The sequence below is a fragment of the Fistularia commersonii genome, chromosome 27 (genome assembly GCF_037954325.1).
Source record: "Fistularia commersonii isolate RoL2024-O1a breed Wild chromosome 27, RoL_Fcom_v1.0, whole genome shotgun sequence".
NCBI classification, from domain to species: Eukaryota; Metazoa; Chordata; class Actinopteri; order Syngnathiformes; family Fistulariidae; genus Fistularia; species Fistularia commersonii.
This window is the reverse complement of record NC_141310.1, coordinates 13,834,383-13,849,828: the sequence shown is the minus strand read 5'-3', so window position 1 is coordinate 13,849,828 and position 15,446 is coordinate 13,834,383. Positions and strand designations below refer to the sequence as shown.

The following is a 15,446-nucleotide window of genomic DNA, read 5'->3' as shown; positions in this document are numbered from 1 at the left end:
TTCTCCTTGGCTTCGCTGGAATTTCACTGTCCCACTGTCCACATTACACTCATTCCTGGATGTCTGGGCGTTTTCCCCTCAACACTCCTCCTCACCTCCTTCCCTTTTAAGGCTCCTTTCCTTCCCTTCTCCTCGCCGCTTGTTTTCTCCCGTGCTCCCCCACCCTCTGCTGTTCTTCTCTGCTCTTCCTCCTCTAAGTGGGCCAGCAGCAGAGGAAGCAGAGTATGGTTTCCAGTTATAGACCCAGCCGGGTTTCTATATAGGAGAGTCTATATTCCCTCCCCGTGTGACACGTTATTGTTCCATTTTCCTGCAGCGACAGACGAGTCGTAGGACGAGTTTGTGTGTGTGTGTGTGCCTGTGTGCGTGTGTGTGTGTGCGCATGCGTCTGAGAAAAATGACAAACAAAAATATAGAAACAAAATCAAACGCTTCCTCATCCTCACAGCAAGGTAGGATGGTGACTCGGTTCCACCCGAGTTCTCCAGAGTTCTCCGCGCTCTCTGATGTCCTCCAGACACGCCGATGAGAGGCTGATGCTCGTACGTTGATAGACGTGAATCCCAGCTGGCAGAGGCTCCAAGCGGACACTGAGTCCTGCCCGATATGAACGGATGAATTTTTCATCCCCCTGTAATTTTGGGATGTTTTAAGTGGGAGAAGGTGAAATAGCTTGTGATTCTGAAGGTGATCTTCTGGGTTCTTGGAGTTGTTTACGTCCTCCCTATCACTGATGGATTGATGCATCCAGACAAGAAGCGTTGTCTGCTGCATGGCGAGATTTTGTTTAAGAACATTTTTTTTCCCCCTGAAGTCTCTTCTTTTTCTCACTTTAAAAAAAAAATCGAAAATTTAAAATAAAATGCAACTTTCTCCTCGTTGCTCGCGACCGCTGCGGAAAACTCCACGAGCCTCCTTGGATATCAGCAGGAACACACCGGGCGAGAATCAACCACGGGCGGTTCTGGTGCAGGAGATTTAAAGAAAAATAGAATTATTTCAATCTTGAACCATTTGAAATGATAAAGCTCAGATCAGCATCCACTAAATAGAAATATCATCAGAAAATGAAGTTATTGATAAGTGACGCCGATCTCCTTGCACTATTGTGATATTTGAATTTTTGCCCACCTGTGTCGAAGTCACTCTCACACACACACACACACACACACACACACACTGATATATGAGCTAATTTGCTAACTGTCAGCCGTGGCTCGTCTCCCCCCGCAGCATGTACGCCTTCTCCGCCTTCGACAACCAGCAGCTCCAGTACCTGTGGGACTGGAAGCACCACAACCTCAGCATCAAGACGGGGAAGCTGTTCTTCCGGGCCAACCCCAAGCTCTGCCTGTCCGAGATCCGCAAGATGTGGGAGAAGACGGGCATCCAGGGCCAGTTCGACGACAGCGAGTTCCGCAACAACGGCGACCGGGCCAGCTGTAAGGACGCCGTATTTTATAAGCCGCGTCCTCGCGCGTGCAGGGAATGACGGCGAAGGGGACATAATGTGCCTTCTCGCTCCCCCCTGCAGGCGAAAGCACCATCCTGGAGTTCAAGTCCAACAGCACCAGCAGCACGAGGATCAAACTGACCTGGCAACGCTACCGCCTGCGCGACTACAGAGACCTCATCAGCTTCATCGTCTACTACAAGGAGGCGTAGGTTTCCCCCGCGGGTCCGGCCGCGATAAACCCGTCGCTTCGTTCTCCAGCCGGCTCCCTGTTTTTTAAGGGCAAAATCAATCCCCCGCCACCCCCCTCCCCCTATCCGGACGATGGATCGCACCCAGAAGATCCGCCGCTCGTGTTAAGTCGCGCTAAATAAAATGGCGTCCGACGGGGGGGCCTTTGTGAGGGAGGAGGAACTCGACCATCAGATTCAAATCCTTCCAAATCCCAGCGAATCCTGCCCCCTCCGTCAAAATTCCACCAGGCGTTCCCCTTTACGTTTCTACTTTTCATTTCCTACTGCGACGTGGAGCCCCCGTCCCGGGGTTTGGCGACCCGCTTGCCGAATCCCGGGGAGGGATCGGCTTCCGGAAAATATCGGGTTTTCATCATAAACGGATGAATCTTTTTTTTTTTTTTTTTTTGCGAGGGCCGAAAACACCCTTCTGGTATCAGAAAACATGTGTCACTGCGGTGAAACCCGAGGAGAAAGGCCGCGCTTTGACTGCGGGGCGACACCGAACACATGGAACCCATGCACAAATGCGTTCCAGGCCGGCGAGGAGTTTTATTGGGCGACGGCAGGGTGAGACTCGTCCCGGAGGGGAAACGCCGGCAGCGCCGCGACTCTGTCTCCTCACTTTACCGAAGTGAGGAAATCATATTTGTGCGTTTTGTTTCAACTGCCATTTATTTCCCCCTGAAAAGGAACGCTTTGTCAACACCTGTTAATCCAATGAGTTTGATCAGGCAAAGCGAGCAACGGCGTCATCTAGTGGGGAAAATGGGAATGATTTTATTTTATTTCTTCCAGCAACGACCGCTGAAATTGAGACATCGGAGGTCCTCGTTGTCCGTTTACTGACCGGTCGACGCTCTTTTCCCAGGCCGTTCCAGAACATCACGGAGTTCGAGGGCCAGGACGGCTGCGGCTCCAACAGCTGGAACATGGTGGACGTGGAGCTGCGGCAGGACAAGGAATCGGACCCGGGCGTCCTGCTGTCCAACCTGAAGCCCTTCACCCAGTACGCCATTTTCGTCAAAGCCATCACGCTCATCCTGGGCGACAAGCACGTGCCGAGCGCCAAGAGCAAGGTGGTCTACATCCGGACCAGCCCCTCGGGTGAGTGTCGGTCTGCGAATGGGGGGCCGCCGTCGAACCCGCGCTCGAGTGCGGGCGGCGACTCGGACGCGAGACTTCCGAAGGATCGGCTTCTTGTCTCGTTTCCACACAAACGACATCGAGATCCTTTTCAGATTCATTTTTTCAGAAGACTTGAAGGTGTGGATGAGATCCGGGTCAAAGGTCATCCAGATGAATTGGAGTTGAATGCGGCCGCAGGCGGAGAACCCGCTTTCTGTGCGCCACGTCGGAAAACCGCCGCCGATATTTATCGCGGAACGAGAGGCGATGAAATTTTCCGCCGATCGACCGGAGGAAACGCTGCGAGATCCCGACGGAGATCCGCATTCATAGTTTTCCTCTCGCAGTTGACACGCGACGTATCCACGGGTCAGGGGAAACACCAGCAGGGAACTAGTTAACCGCATTTTGCTCATTTCCCCGCGGATAACCGGTGCCCGAGTCAAAAAAAGTCAAAGTCCTGAAAGCCGACGGAGTTCAGATATCCTGGTCCAGCTGTTCTCGTGCGTTTGGAAGTCAGATGTGGATCTCGGCCGGCGGGGAGAGCCGAGAAACCAACCGGCGTGACGGTGGAATTGATGACTGTGTTTTTTTTCCAGCGCCCTCCATGCCTCAGGACGTGCGCGCCTACTCCAACTCCTCCACCCAGCTGGTGGTCCGCTGGTCGCCCCCCATCTCGCCCAACGGGAACCAAACCTACTACCTGGTGCGATGGCAGCAGCAAGCCGAGGACCGGGAGCTTTATCAGCACAACTACTGCTCGAAAGGTGCGAGGGACGCGCCGGTCCTCGGGGGAGCCGGGCGACGACCGGATCTTGACTCGTGTTTCCGCGGTTTCTGCAGAGCTGAAGATCCCCATACGGATCGCCGCCACGGGGGTGGGCGACCACGAGGAAGACACCAAGCCCACCAAGCCGGACGGGGCGGACGGGGGGGATAAGGGTCCCTGCTGCCCCTGCCCAAAGTCTGTGGAGGACCTGGAGGCCGAGGCCGCGGACGCCTCCTACAGAAAAGTCTTTGAGAACTTCCTGCACAACTCCATTTTCACACCCAGGTCAGGAAACCCAAATCACAGGTTTCATCCTGCAGACTCAGGTTTTGTCCGCCTTGCGACGCCGCCTCGCGTTCATTTTGTCTTGTTCCGTCATGCGCTGTCACGCGTGGCTATACGAGGTAGATGGTGTCGCCATGTTGGATCCGCTGTTTACCCTTCATTCTGCCTCAGTCATGAGGCTCTTTTTCATCTCTTTTATTTTCACTGTCCCTAGAATATGATGTTACCACCTTGTTAGCGCAGGTCAGTGACAGGTCCTCAAGTCCAGCATGTCCGTCAGATTTATGGACAAATGGCGTCAGCTCTGCCGTGGGAAGCAAATCGAGGGCCTCCTGTAACGCAGCGTCAGTTAATATCCATACGAGTCGATGCAGTCAATTACTGATCAAACGCACACTTTTAATTCAGATGTCTAGTCGTAAACTAGGATGTACTTAAGAATCTGGATAGTGAAATTAGAATATTAGATTCACACAGTCCTGTTACCCACAGTGGGGAAATTTGAAAGTGGCCAGTGCTGTAGAGGTTGTTAGGTCTTAGATATGATAGGAAAGTAAAGTATTTTATATATATATATATATATACTGCTCAAAAAAATAAAGGGAACACTTAAAAAACACATCCTAGATCTAAATGAATGAAATATTCTTATGAAATACTTTGCTCTTTACACAGTTGAATGTGCTGACAACAAAATCACACCAAAATGATCAATGGAAATCAATTGTATCAACCCATGGAGGTCTGGATTAGGAATCACACTCAAGATTAAAGTGTAAAAACAAACTCCAGGCTGATCCAACTTTGATGTAATGTCCTTAAAACAAGTCCAAATGAATGTGTGTTGCTTCCTGAGTGGACACTATGATTTCACACAAGTGGGATTGACTTGGAGTTACATTGTGTTGTTCAAGTGTTCCCTTTATTTTTTTGAGCAGTACATATATATATATACACACACACACACACACACAGACATATGTTTTTATATTTATTCAAGTGTGTATATATATATATGTATATATGTATATATGTGTGTGCGTATACACACACTATATAACATTGGGCTGATGAGTTAGTTACTTTCACATTCTATCCAATGCATTTTGCACGCACACATCCAGTGCAGTTCCAGGCTCTGCAGATTTCAATGGAAATGACCAAATATGACCAAGTATTTCCTTCTGCGCGGTGCTGACACGAATCAGCTGCCGCGTCACTATGAAGGTGACCGTGGCTGCGGTCTTTGTCTGCCGGTTGCTCCCAGTCGAGGTCGGTGATTCTGTAAAGGTGAAGAGGGTGGAAGAGGAAGGAGACCCTGCCTTCTTCTGGCTCTCCTCCACATCCTGGTCCACACGGACTCCAGTTCTCCCCCTTTGCGGGTTCTGCCTCGGCTTCCGTGTGACGTGCGAGGCAGCAGGTCGCCTCCCTACATCCGGCATCTGCGTCGCATTATCTCTGTCTCCTCACACACACGCACACACACACACACACGCACACGCACGCACCCAAAGTAAGGCCTGGTCCAGTTTATGGTAATTGGTTCTCGGTGTGTTTGCGGAGGAAGAGGAGATGGATGGATCCACTTATTTGCATTTCCTGCCTTTTCAGCGCAGCTCACCTCGGGCCCTGGCAGCCGGCGAGCCCGCATGACTGGCGTGCCACTTTGTAAAACTGGATTCTGCCCCGCCGTTATTAGCGGCCGGGTCTCGGACAGCGCCGCTTTTCCTACTGTCTCGCAAGAAGACAAAAATGAACACGCACGCAGTTCATTCAAGGCGATCTCATCAAAACGAAACACATGTGGTATTTTGGCACGCGCTCTGTTTGGACGAACCCCTCCGAGGTTGTTTGGTTTGTTCTGTTGAGAAAGTGCCCGCCGAGTGGACGCCAGGGTAGAGCGAGCACGGGCTTCCGGAGGGTTCTGGAGCCGGGTCGGTTCCGGAGAGCTCCGAGCAAATCCCGACTCTCCGTGGCATGTCCAAGGTGAACGGTCAGGTCCTCCTCAGAAGCTCTCCGTCAAAGGTGACACTTGTGTGTTTACGGCAGATCATTGAGGAGTCCACGCAATGTCCAGGTCCGGTTTGGCCGCAGCCATCTTGTGTTCTGCATCTGGCATTGGTACCGGACTCATGTCAACCCCTGTCTGGATGTAGGAATGGAGTTGTTGGACGTTCCTCTTTGGGGGTCTGGAGGATGTGGTCCGTCATGTGAGACGTCCTGGAGACGACGTTAGATTGGGACGGTTCGGACGTTGTCAGTGTGAAGATCTAGGTAGACGGACGAGGAGGTTGGAGTTCTAGAAGACCAGAGAGGAGGGGAAGAGGACCGGAAGGCGGTTGGTGAGAGAGGAGAGGGTTCAATGGGGATTAGCTGTGGCGACATCTGAAGGTTAGCAGCCTGGAGGAAAAGGAAGAAGTTGGAATCAGGGATAGGAATGAGGGCCGGAGAGACGCGGAGGCCCCAAATGAGATTTGAGCTTGGCAGAACCGTCCGGATGCCAGGCTGCGCTGAATAAAAAAAAAAAAAAAAAGTTCCCCATAAGAAGGCAGGAGAAGAAGAAGAAAAAGAGGGTTTGTTCTCCACAAAAGGCGCCCCGCCTCCGCCTGATGTCCTCCAGGTTCCACAGACGACCATCTGTCTTCCAAACACAGATGACCCGGCATCTCATTGGCCAAAGGTGTTCTCCATCCTCTGCCAGACGCTCCTCTGCGGAGCTCTTTTTTTTTGTCTGGCAAGGTTGAAGAGCCGGCGGCAAATGGAAAACAGGGCTAAAACCCCGTTTATCGTGAACAGCCATGCGGAGCGAACAAAAGGCCAGTTCTGCTCGGCTGCCTCCGCAGCCGTACCTGGGCCTTCGGAGGGCCGGCCGAGCGAGAAGCTCCAGGAGAGCCTCTGCGTGCGATCGGAAACATCCGCGGCTTCCATAAAGTTCCACCCAAATTGTCGGTTCAGAGCCTCTTGGAAATAGAATATTTTTGCATGTCGCGCTGTAAAAAGAAGGCGGTTCCGAGCGGCGGCGCGCCAGAGCGACACCGTCGGTGTGAAACAGAAAGCGTGGTCTGGAAGAGCCGGAGCTATTCCACGTCTCCAGCGTGCAGCATGGGACGCCACCAAGTCTGGATAAAAGGATCAATGTTTTTGTTTTGAATGAGCGCGCTATCAGCTAGCAACGGCGGCAGCGCCGGTATTAAAACACAGTTGCGTGTCGTTCTTGTTGTTGTGTTTATTTTCTGCGTTCAGGGTCGTTCTTTTCTTCGGGTTTACGAGCCTCCCGCCGGCGAGCAGAACATGGCCACCGCAGCTCCCTAGAACCGCGAGGTAGGGTTTATATAGACAGATATTTATAGGAAGCCGCCGGCATTCCGAGAGGCGAACATTTGGAAAATGAAAGGTCGCGACCCTGGAATACGGCGCATCAACATTCCCCCGCTGGCTCCGAGTCGGCGCCGCATTTTTACCCAGGGAGGGATTGGATGTCATATTTTCTGCTTAAATACGTCTCCAGTTTGACTCGGGCTTTAAATATTTTGAGGATGAGGCAGCAGCCGCCTCGCGCTCGAGATGTCTGATTGGTTCACCCCTCTCGCACCCAGGCCCAAAGACCGGCGGCGCAGAGATCTGGTCGGCGTGGCCAACTTCACCAGCCACTCCCGCCGCAACCGGGCCCACGGCAACAGCAGCACCGTCCCGCCGCCGCAGGCCGGTAACGGCACCGGCGCGGACCCGGAGCCGGCGGAGCACGAGTTCGACTTCACGGACCAGGAGGTGACGGAGCGAGAGCTGCAGATCGTCGGCCTGCAGCCGTTCACGGTTTACCGCATCGACGTGCACGCCTGCAACCAGCAGGTCCAGCGCTGTAGCGCCGCAGAGTTCGTCTTCTCCCGGACCAAACCGGCAGGTGAGCCCGACCCGACCCGACCCGACCCCGCCTGGCTCCTCCTAACCCTTCCACCACAATCTTCTGCAAGATCCTGGTTAAAAAAAAGCAAACAAATGCTGCTTCGAAGCATAACGTGACACGTTAGTCCAGCAACCTGTTAAGGTTGTGGAAATTTACACCACCGTTTTCGTGGCGTGCTTGAACGTTAGCCGTCGGCGGAGAAGACGACGGTGTAGCTGATGTTCTGGGAGGTTGGAGTCTGACCCCAGGTCTGCGCTTGTCTCCCTGGGTTTTTCTTTTTTTGCAGAAAAGGCAGACGACATCCCCGGGGCCGTGACCTGGGAGGGCCACGAGGACTCGGTGTTTTTGCGCTGGCCGGAGCCGCCGCGCCCAAACGGACTCATCCTCATGTATGAGATCAAGTTCAAGCTGGCTGCTGAGGTACCTCCTCCTCCTCCTCCTCCTCCTCCTCCTCCTCCTCCGTGGGTCAGACCCGCTCTGTTAACTGAGCACAAACCAAACCAAAACACAGGGTAGTTTTCCCGGAGAGACGTGCAAGTCATTAGAACTCCGATGTCTGCGGTACTCGGCATCACCACGGTAACGCCAGATAAAGCAAAGCTCCTCTCAGGGCATGCGGCGCTAGATCACCTTCAGACGTCAACCTTTAACTCGTCCCGGCAACCATCTTGTACTCCATCTTGACTGTTTCCTAAAGAAACGCCGCGAGACACATGATTGTCATTCTGTAGTGAACCCACTGTGTGTGTGTGTGTGTGTGTGTGTGTGTGTGTGTGTGTGTTAGGCTGAGAAGCAGGAGTGTGTGTCCGGTCAGATGTTCAAGACCCAGCGGGGTGTTCGCCTCGCCAACCTCAGTCCAGGAAACTACTCGGTCAGAGTGAGAGCCACGTCTCTGGCTGGTAATGGTTCGTGGACAAGAACCGTGGATCTCTATGTGGCCGAAGGTGAGACACACACACACACACACACACACACACACACCATGGAAATCGGTGTTCTAAAGGAGACGTCTGACCCCACAGGGTACGAGAGCGTCCTGTACGCCATGATACTGATCCCGGTCGCCATCATCCTGCTGATCTGCTTCCTGGTGGCCGTGCTGGTGGTCTTCAACAAGAAGAGGTGGGTTTCCTCAATCTAACCTTTTCATCCATTCCAACGACACTGGGACAACCAATGTCATCTCCTTTCAGTTCACGTGCACGTTCCTTCTCTTCATGCTCGATAGTTTTCATGGAAACAATTCATTGCTCCCAAACCACTCATATTAAAAGTTCGGCATCACATTATTATTATTATTAGTATTCCAAACAATGTTTGCCGAGTATTTATATAGGGTATAGTATTTTCATTAATGTTACATATATATCCTCAGCTTATGTTGATATTTGGTTCGATATTTGATATTTGTCACGTGACAGGATTTTCCCTGTAAGTCTGAACTCAGACACTGCAAATAAATACCGTTATTTCGGGACTATTGAGCGCCCCTCAGTATTAGCCGCACCGGCTAGCCCATCGCTATCTTGGGCTTCCTCCTGCGCACTATAGCTGTCAAAGTCGTCTTCTTCAGTGTCGGAGCTGAACAGATTCAGAATTTGCCGGCCATTTCATCGGTCCGATGTAAATGTTTTCGCGGCGTGAAGCTCGTTAGCCTTCCCCCCAAAAATCCATATGTTAGCTGCATCGTTGTTTAAGTGCAAAAAGTCAGGGCTAATCGTCTGGAAATGATGATACCTGTGTCACTCACCTAGACTTACACAGTGGCAACATCCTAAACTAGGACAGAGGCAGGCAAACGTTTTGACTCGCAGGCCGAAGTGGGTTCTAAAATTAGACAGAAGGGTCGGGCCAGGGACGGACACGGAACAGAAGTACATGTAAAATACAATGAGGAAAAGGATTTGGACATTTTTTCCAGCGGATCAGAGTCCAGAGGTAGTTTTGTTGTGGCTGTTCAGGATGGATTGAAGGATGTTGGTCAGTTCAGTTGGATCTGTGACGAGCTTTGTTGGTGTTTGTAGGTCGAACCAAACACCGTCAGCATCTTAGGTGCCATTCTCTGGAGGTTTTTTTGTGCCATCCTCTGGAGGTTTACAAACATGGTCCACCGCAAATTTGAAGGCCAGCATAAAATTTGCTCCGTACTCAACTCTCTTTTGCAGAGTCTGTAAATTAGCCGTCGATCTCAACAGTCAACGGCCGCCCGCTCTTCTGTTGGCTGCTTGCTAGCATCATTAGCATGCTTCGTGGCAAATTGACGGCCGATATTGTATTCTTTGAAACCCGCAGCAGTTTCTTACGCCCGTTGATCAGACTAGTGAAAAAACATTTTGTTGTCCAGTCCTTATTAAACACTTGGCACCCGCCGTCCACTTTACGCTTCCTTGATCCGCTCATTTTACAGAGGGATTCAAGGGGCAAAGCCAAAAAGTAACACAAAGAGTAACACACCACACGCCAACAAATGTCGATGTGTGTGAGGAACAAGGGTGTTTCAGAGAAAAAATAAATGAGATTAAATTCTGTAAAATTTCAAGTTTGGCGGGCCGGATTAAAAAGCCCAGCGGGCCACATTTGGCCCACGGGCCGTAGTTTGCCCACAGCTGATCTCAGGCATGAAAATACAGTGTCAATTAAAAAAACAACCAAGAAAAGACTTTTAGCTTGGGAGCCACAATGAAGGGCAAAGAAGATCCAAGTAAACCTGGCAGATGTAAACCAAGCTTCTTCATTATACAGCGGGGCGCGATGACGTATCCCTCCGCTCAGCTCAACAACTAGTTCCTGCGCCAAATTTTAACATTTAGTTTTAATATCACAATCAGCATTGGTCGGAAGCACAGCAAACTGAGTTTGTGTGTGTGTGTGTGTGTGTGTGTGTGTGTGTGTGTGACTCTTTCCTCCAGGAACAGCGACCGGCTGGGAAACGGAGTCCTCTACGCCTCCGTCAACCCAGAGTACTTCAGCGCCGCTGAAAGTGAGTGTGTCTACAGATGGCGAGCGGCAACCTTCATGTGGCGACGTCTTCATCTCATCATGGTTGCTTTGTGTGTGTGTGTGTGTGTGTGTGTGTAGTGTACGTACCTGATGAGTGGGAGGTGGCCCGCGAGAAGATCTCCCTGAGCCGCGAGCTGGGCCAGGGCTCCTTCGGCATGGTGTACGAGGGCTTGGCCAAGGGCGTGGTGAAGGACGAGCCCGAGACCCGCGTGGCCATCAAGACGGTGAACGAGTCGGCCAGCATGAGGGAGAGGATCGAGTTCCTGAACGAGGCCTCCGTCATGAAGGAGTTCAACTGTCACCACGTGGTAGGGGGGCGCACGTGGCACTCGCCGCCAGGAGGGGGGCGGGTAGGGCGGAAGGCGGGGTTTCGCGTTTGTCGGAGCTGCGTTGACGTCACGGCGCTGTCGCAGGTTCGTCTGCTGGGGGTGGTCTCCCAGGGACAGCCCACCCTGGTCATCATGGAGCTGATGACACGAGGAGACCTGAAGAGCTACCTCCGCTCCCTCCGACCCAAAGAGGTACCTCCAGACTCACACCCGCACCCACTTATTCCACGCAGGAGCTCGCCGTGTCACGGCAGAACTTTGTTTTGATGGGTGATGATGAAGGACCACACCGTCATGTGAAAACAGGAGAGTAGGTGAGTGTAGTAGAACTCTGGCTGCAGGTCAGAGGTACTGGGAACACAGAAGAAGGTCTCTGACGACCGGCTTAGCTCAGATCTTTCCTGATGATCTCCCAATTCTCCTGGTGAGAACTTCACAAGTTGCTAAGGAACACGGCTTAACATGGGCCTTCTCCTGGGCTTGAAGAAGCAGCTGCGTGTTGAGGACCAGGCTTCCTCCGATGAACTTACCGTCCCCGCGTGTGTGTCTGGTGTCCCCAGCAACAGTGGTCCAGCCTGTCCCTCCCCCCGCTGAAGAAGATGCTCCAGATGGCGGGGCAGATCGCCGACGGCATGGCGTACCTCAACGCCAACAAGTTCGTCCACCGGGACCTGGCGGCCAGGAACTGCATGGTGGCCGAGGACTTCACCGTGAAGATCGGAGGTACGGCTTTCACCGAGCGGGGAGAATCATGCAGATGAGAAGGTTCTCAGGTACACAGGTCATCCTAAGTGTGTGTGTGTGTGTGTGTGTGTGTGTCCAGACTTCGGCATGACCAGAGACATCTACGAGACCGATTACTACAGGAAGGGCGGCAAAGGTTTGCTCCCAGTCCGCTGGATGTCTCCTGAATCTCTGAAGGACGGTGTCTTCACCACAAACTCCGACGTCTGGTGAGACACGATTTCACCTTCCCTCACACACACACACACACACACACACACACAAGGCTGTGCTGTAACCTGCCCTCCATCTCCCCCTGCAGGTCATTCGGGGTGGTGTTGTGGGAAATCGCCACCCTGGCGGAGCAGCCCTACCAGGGCCTGTCCAACGAGCAGGTGCTGCGCTTCGTCATGGAAGGCGGGCTGCTGGAGAAGCCGCAGAGCTGCTCGGACATGCTGTGAGAGACACACACACACACACACACACTCACACACACACACAGACTTTTAGAAACCGTGATGTTTGGGGGAATAGGTTGTTGTTACTGCATGGGGAGGCTGACTTTAGTGTGTGTGTGTGTGTGTGTGTGTGTGTGTCAGGTTCGAGCTGATGCGTATGTGCTGGCAGTACAACCCCAAGATGCGTCCGTCTTTCGTGGAGATCATCAGCAGCGTGAAGGACGAGCTGGAGCCGTCGTTCAGCGAGGTCAGTTTCTTCTACAGCGCCGACAACAAGCCGTCGGACAGCACGCAGCTGCACCTGGAGAAGGCGGACGCCGCGGACGCCGTCCCTTCGGACCCGCCTTCCTCTCCGCAGCCGGCCGCCTCCCCGGCCGCGGCGGCGCCGCAGACGCCGCCCTCCCCTCCCTCGGAGACGCCTCCCACGCCCTCGCTCGCCCCGGCCTCCCCGTGTTCGTCCACGGCGGCCACGGACAAGCAGCCCTCCGGCCAGCCGGCGGCCAACGGGCTGACGGGGGCCGGGATCGGGGCCGCCGCCGCCGCCGCCGCCATGCGCCAGTCTCTGGACGAACTGCCGCCGTACGCGCACATGAACGGAGGACGTAAAAACGAACGTGCCATGCCTCTCCCACAGTCCTCGGCCTGCTGATGGGACCCCAGACCGCTGAGCTCCACTCCTTCCTTCTCTTTCTTTCCCTCTCTCTCTCTTTCTCTCTCTGCAGCTCCGTTGTTGCTTCTCAGTGAGGAAGGCGGAGACAAACTGTCCAGTGGTCCCATGTTCTGCTGTACCTCCACACCTCTTTTCATTTTCTTTTTTTTTTTTTTTCTACATATTCCCCTTTTTTTCGGTTTCTCTCAGCCGGATGTTCCGACCTGCTGACCGGAAGACCCAAAAAACCACGGTGGAAGAAAGGATTTAAAACAAATCTGTGAGCGAGGGAGGCCGTCCGTCTCCCTCCGCCGGCCGAACCTGTTTTCTAAGTCCTCGTTTGTTACTTTTTTTAAATGTGGAAGCAAAATGTGTTCTAAGGCCTCGGTGAAAACGGGAGAGCGTTTTTGGGGCATTAACGGCGAAGCATATCTGACGAAGAAGAAGAAGATAGAGGAGGAGGAGAAGCACTTAAGAAGAGTCGTCCTGCGGCTCGGCAGGCCGAAGCAATCCAGCGCCGGGGGAAATCTGCCAAATGCATTGCCAAAATCACCCCCTTTCTCTCTCAGATCCTCCACCCCGCTGCTCCCGCTCTCCTCGCTCAACCCCACATTCAAACTGCAGGAGGAGAAAGAAGAAAAGAAAATCTCCCGGTCTTCACCCGTCTGCCGCTCCCTCTCTCCGGTCAGTAAAGACACGGCGGAGCTCGCCCACCTTTTCGGTTTGAAAGTAATCTGAGCCACAAATTGTCACGGAACGGGAGGGGGACGAAAAAAAAAACCTTTTCCTTTCTCCTCTCCGAGACTCGGCCCCCGACACCCACAGCATCTCGTACCGCGGGCAGAGCATTTATGTACAAATCAGTCGTTCGTGTCACTTTTTACCTTTTTCTACGGTTGGAGACGTTCACCATGTACAGAAAGAAGCTGCTATTCCTTATTTCTCTTGTGGTTGTAATATAGTTGATATCTATATATGGAAAAAAAAGAGATAACACTCCTTCAGGTTGGATCCACAGACGTTTCCACTACAGTCCATTTCTTCTTCTTTTTTTTTTTAAAGAAAAAAAAAACCTTGCTTCTTATTGTGAAAGTGTTTTTTGTGTTTTTTTTTTTGTTTTTTTTTTGAGCTGGTTGATAATTCTATTTTATTTTTTTGCGTTTTAAAAGGTTCAACAATTTGCCTTGTGTTCTGAAACACCGGTTTCTCCACTTTCTTCTCCCATCTCGGCATGAGGAGGGTGGCGGCGGCGGCGGCGGCGCCGAGGGTCTAGTGCTCATCGGTCCCCGGCGGCTGGGGGCCACATCCATATATCAGAATCTAAAAGGGGTGTCTGTCCTCTGCACCCCCATTAATGGATAGAACGTACACAAGAGCGAGAAGATGGCTTGTATGGTTTCCACCGTGCAGGTGCTGGAGCTGCAGACCTCTGACCCCGCCGGCCCCCCTCCCCGCTCGGGACGCCGCCGCTTCTATCCTCGACGGTCGGGACCGGACCCCCCAAAACCCCCAGAGGACAAAAGCACCACTGCCGAGTCCCCACCAAAATCTCAGGTCAAAGGGAAAAGTAAAATCCTTTTCTACTTTCCTTTCTTCTTCTTATCTTTCGTGGCCCTCTAACCCATGTTCTTTAGCCTCCGTCTGAGTCTCTGCAGTTCCAGGCTTTATTTACACAAAATCTGTATTTTTATTCCCGCGCAGCAGTCTGAAGCCGCACGGATTTCAGAAGCCCCCAAAACTACCAAATACTGAATAAGCGGAAGATATAGTTAGTCAGTCGTGCAAAAAAAAGATGAGCTCACCAGCTAGTCCAGCAGTCCCCCCCCCCCAAAAAAAAATCAGATCAGGCTGAAGTGGAGCCCGCTAGCCACCTAGCTAAAAACGTCACAGCTCCACCAGCGCCTGCAACGCGAGCTAGCCGGCTAACGCCGACAGCCTGAGCCAGTTCCTGTGACGGTTCAAACTCTTTATGTATCTCAAACCGCTGCTAAAATGTAAAGCAATGCAACACAAACAGTAAAACCTGCGTCTTCGAGTTCACAGATCACGCAGGATAGCTTAGCTGGGCGGCTAGCAGGCGGAAACGCACTCGCCTAATTCAGCAGAAAGATGAATAAAAGTAGAGTAACGTGGGTCACATAAGGGATCTAAGCATAGTTTTAAAGTTCGATGTTGTTCCTCGGAAGGCTAACAGCCTAGCTTGGCGGCTAACAAGAGGTAGATCATCACAAGTCATCACTTTCTGTAGTTTTATCGTAAAATAACACTGGCTGGAAGGCCGTCGGATACATTTTCACAACAATATGAATACTTTATCATGCATTTTGGTAGTTTGGGGGCTCCTGTGAAAACACCAGGCAGTGAAATTAGTTTTTTTTTCCTCCCCAAGCAATTTAAACATGACACGAAGATTTTTCCTTTTTTTTTTTTTTTTCCATTAATCCAAATCCATTTCCCACAAAGGTGAAAGAGCCGACAGATGCTTATTTTCTTGTTTGGAGTTGAAATCTGCCCG

The 15,446-nt window shown here is 52.2% G+C and overlaps 1 protein-coding gene across 1 annotated transcript in view; it reads left to right on the top strand.

Annotated features, from left to right (window-relative positions):
* Positions 1-14,664, top strand: part of igf1rb (insulin-like growth factor 1b receptor) — a 49,476-nt gene extending 34,812 nt beyond the window's left edge. Inside the window, exons 6-21 of the mRNA XM_086175209.1 lie at positions 1,234-1,442; positions 1,535-1,661; positions 2,558-2,793; positions 3,414-3,581; positions 3,658-3,868; positions 7,465-7,769; positions 8,059-8,192; positions 8,557-8,716; positions 8,795-8,894; positions 10,682-10,752; positions 10,851-11,080; positions 11,186-11,293; positions 11,662-11,824; positions 11,925-12,054; positions 12,147-12,281; positions 12,424-14,664. Coding sequence (XP_086031335.1) covers positions 1,234-1,442; positions 1,535-1,661; positions 2,558-2,793; positions 3,414-3,581; positions 3,658-3,868; positions 7,465-7,769; positions 8,059-8,192; positions 8,557-8,716; positions 8,795-8,894; positions 10,682-10,752; positions 10,851-11,080; positions 11,186-11,293; positions 11,662-11,824; positions 11,925-12,054; positions 12,147-12,281; positions 12,424-12,931 — 2,995 coding nt within the window. The 3' untranslated portion in view covers positions 12,932-14,664. The remainder of the gene's footprint in view (positions 1-1,233; positions 1,443-1,534; positions 1,662-2,557; positions 2,794-3,413; positions 3,582-3,657; positions 3,869-7,464; positions 7,770-8,058; positions 8,193-8,556; positions 8,717-8,794; positions 8,895-10,681; positions 10,753-10,850; positions 11,081-11,185; positions 11,294-11,661; positions 11,825-11,924; positions 12,055-12,146; positions 12,282-12,423) is intronic.
* The last annotated feature ends 782 nt before the right edge of the window (positions 14,665-15,446 follow it).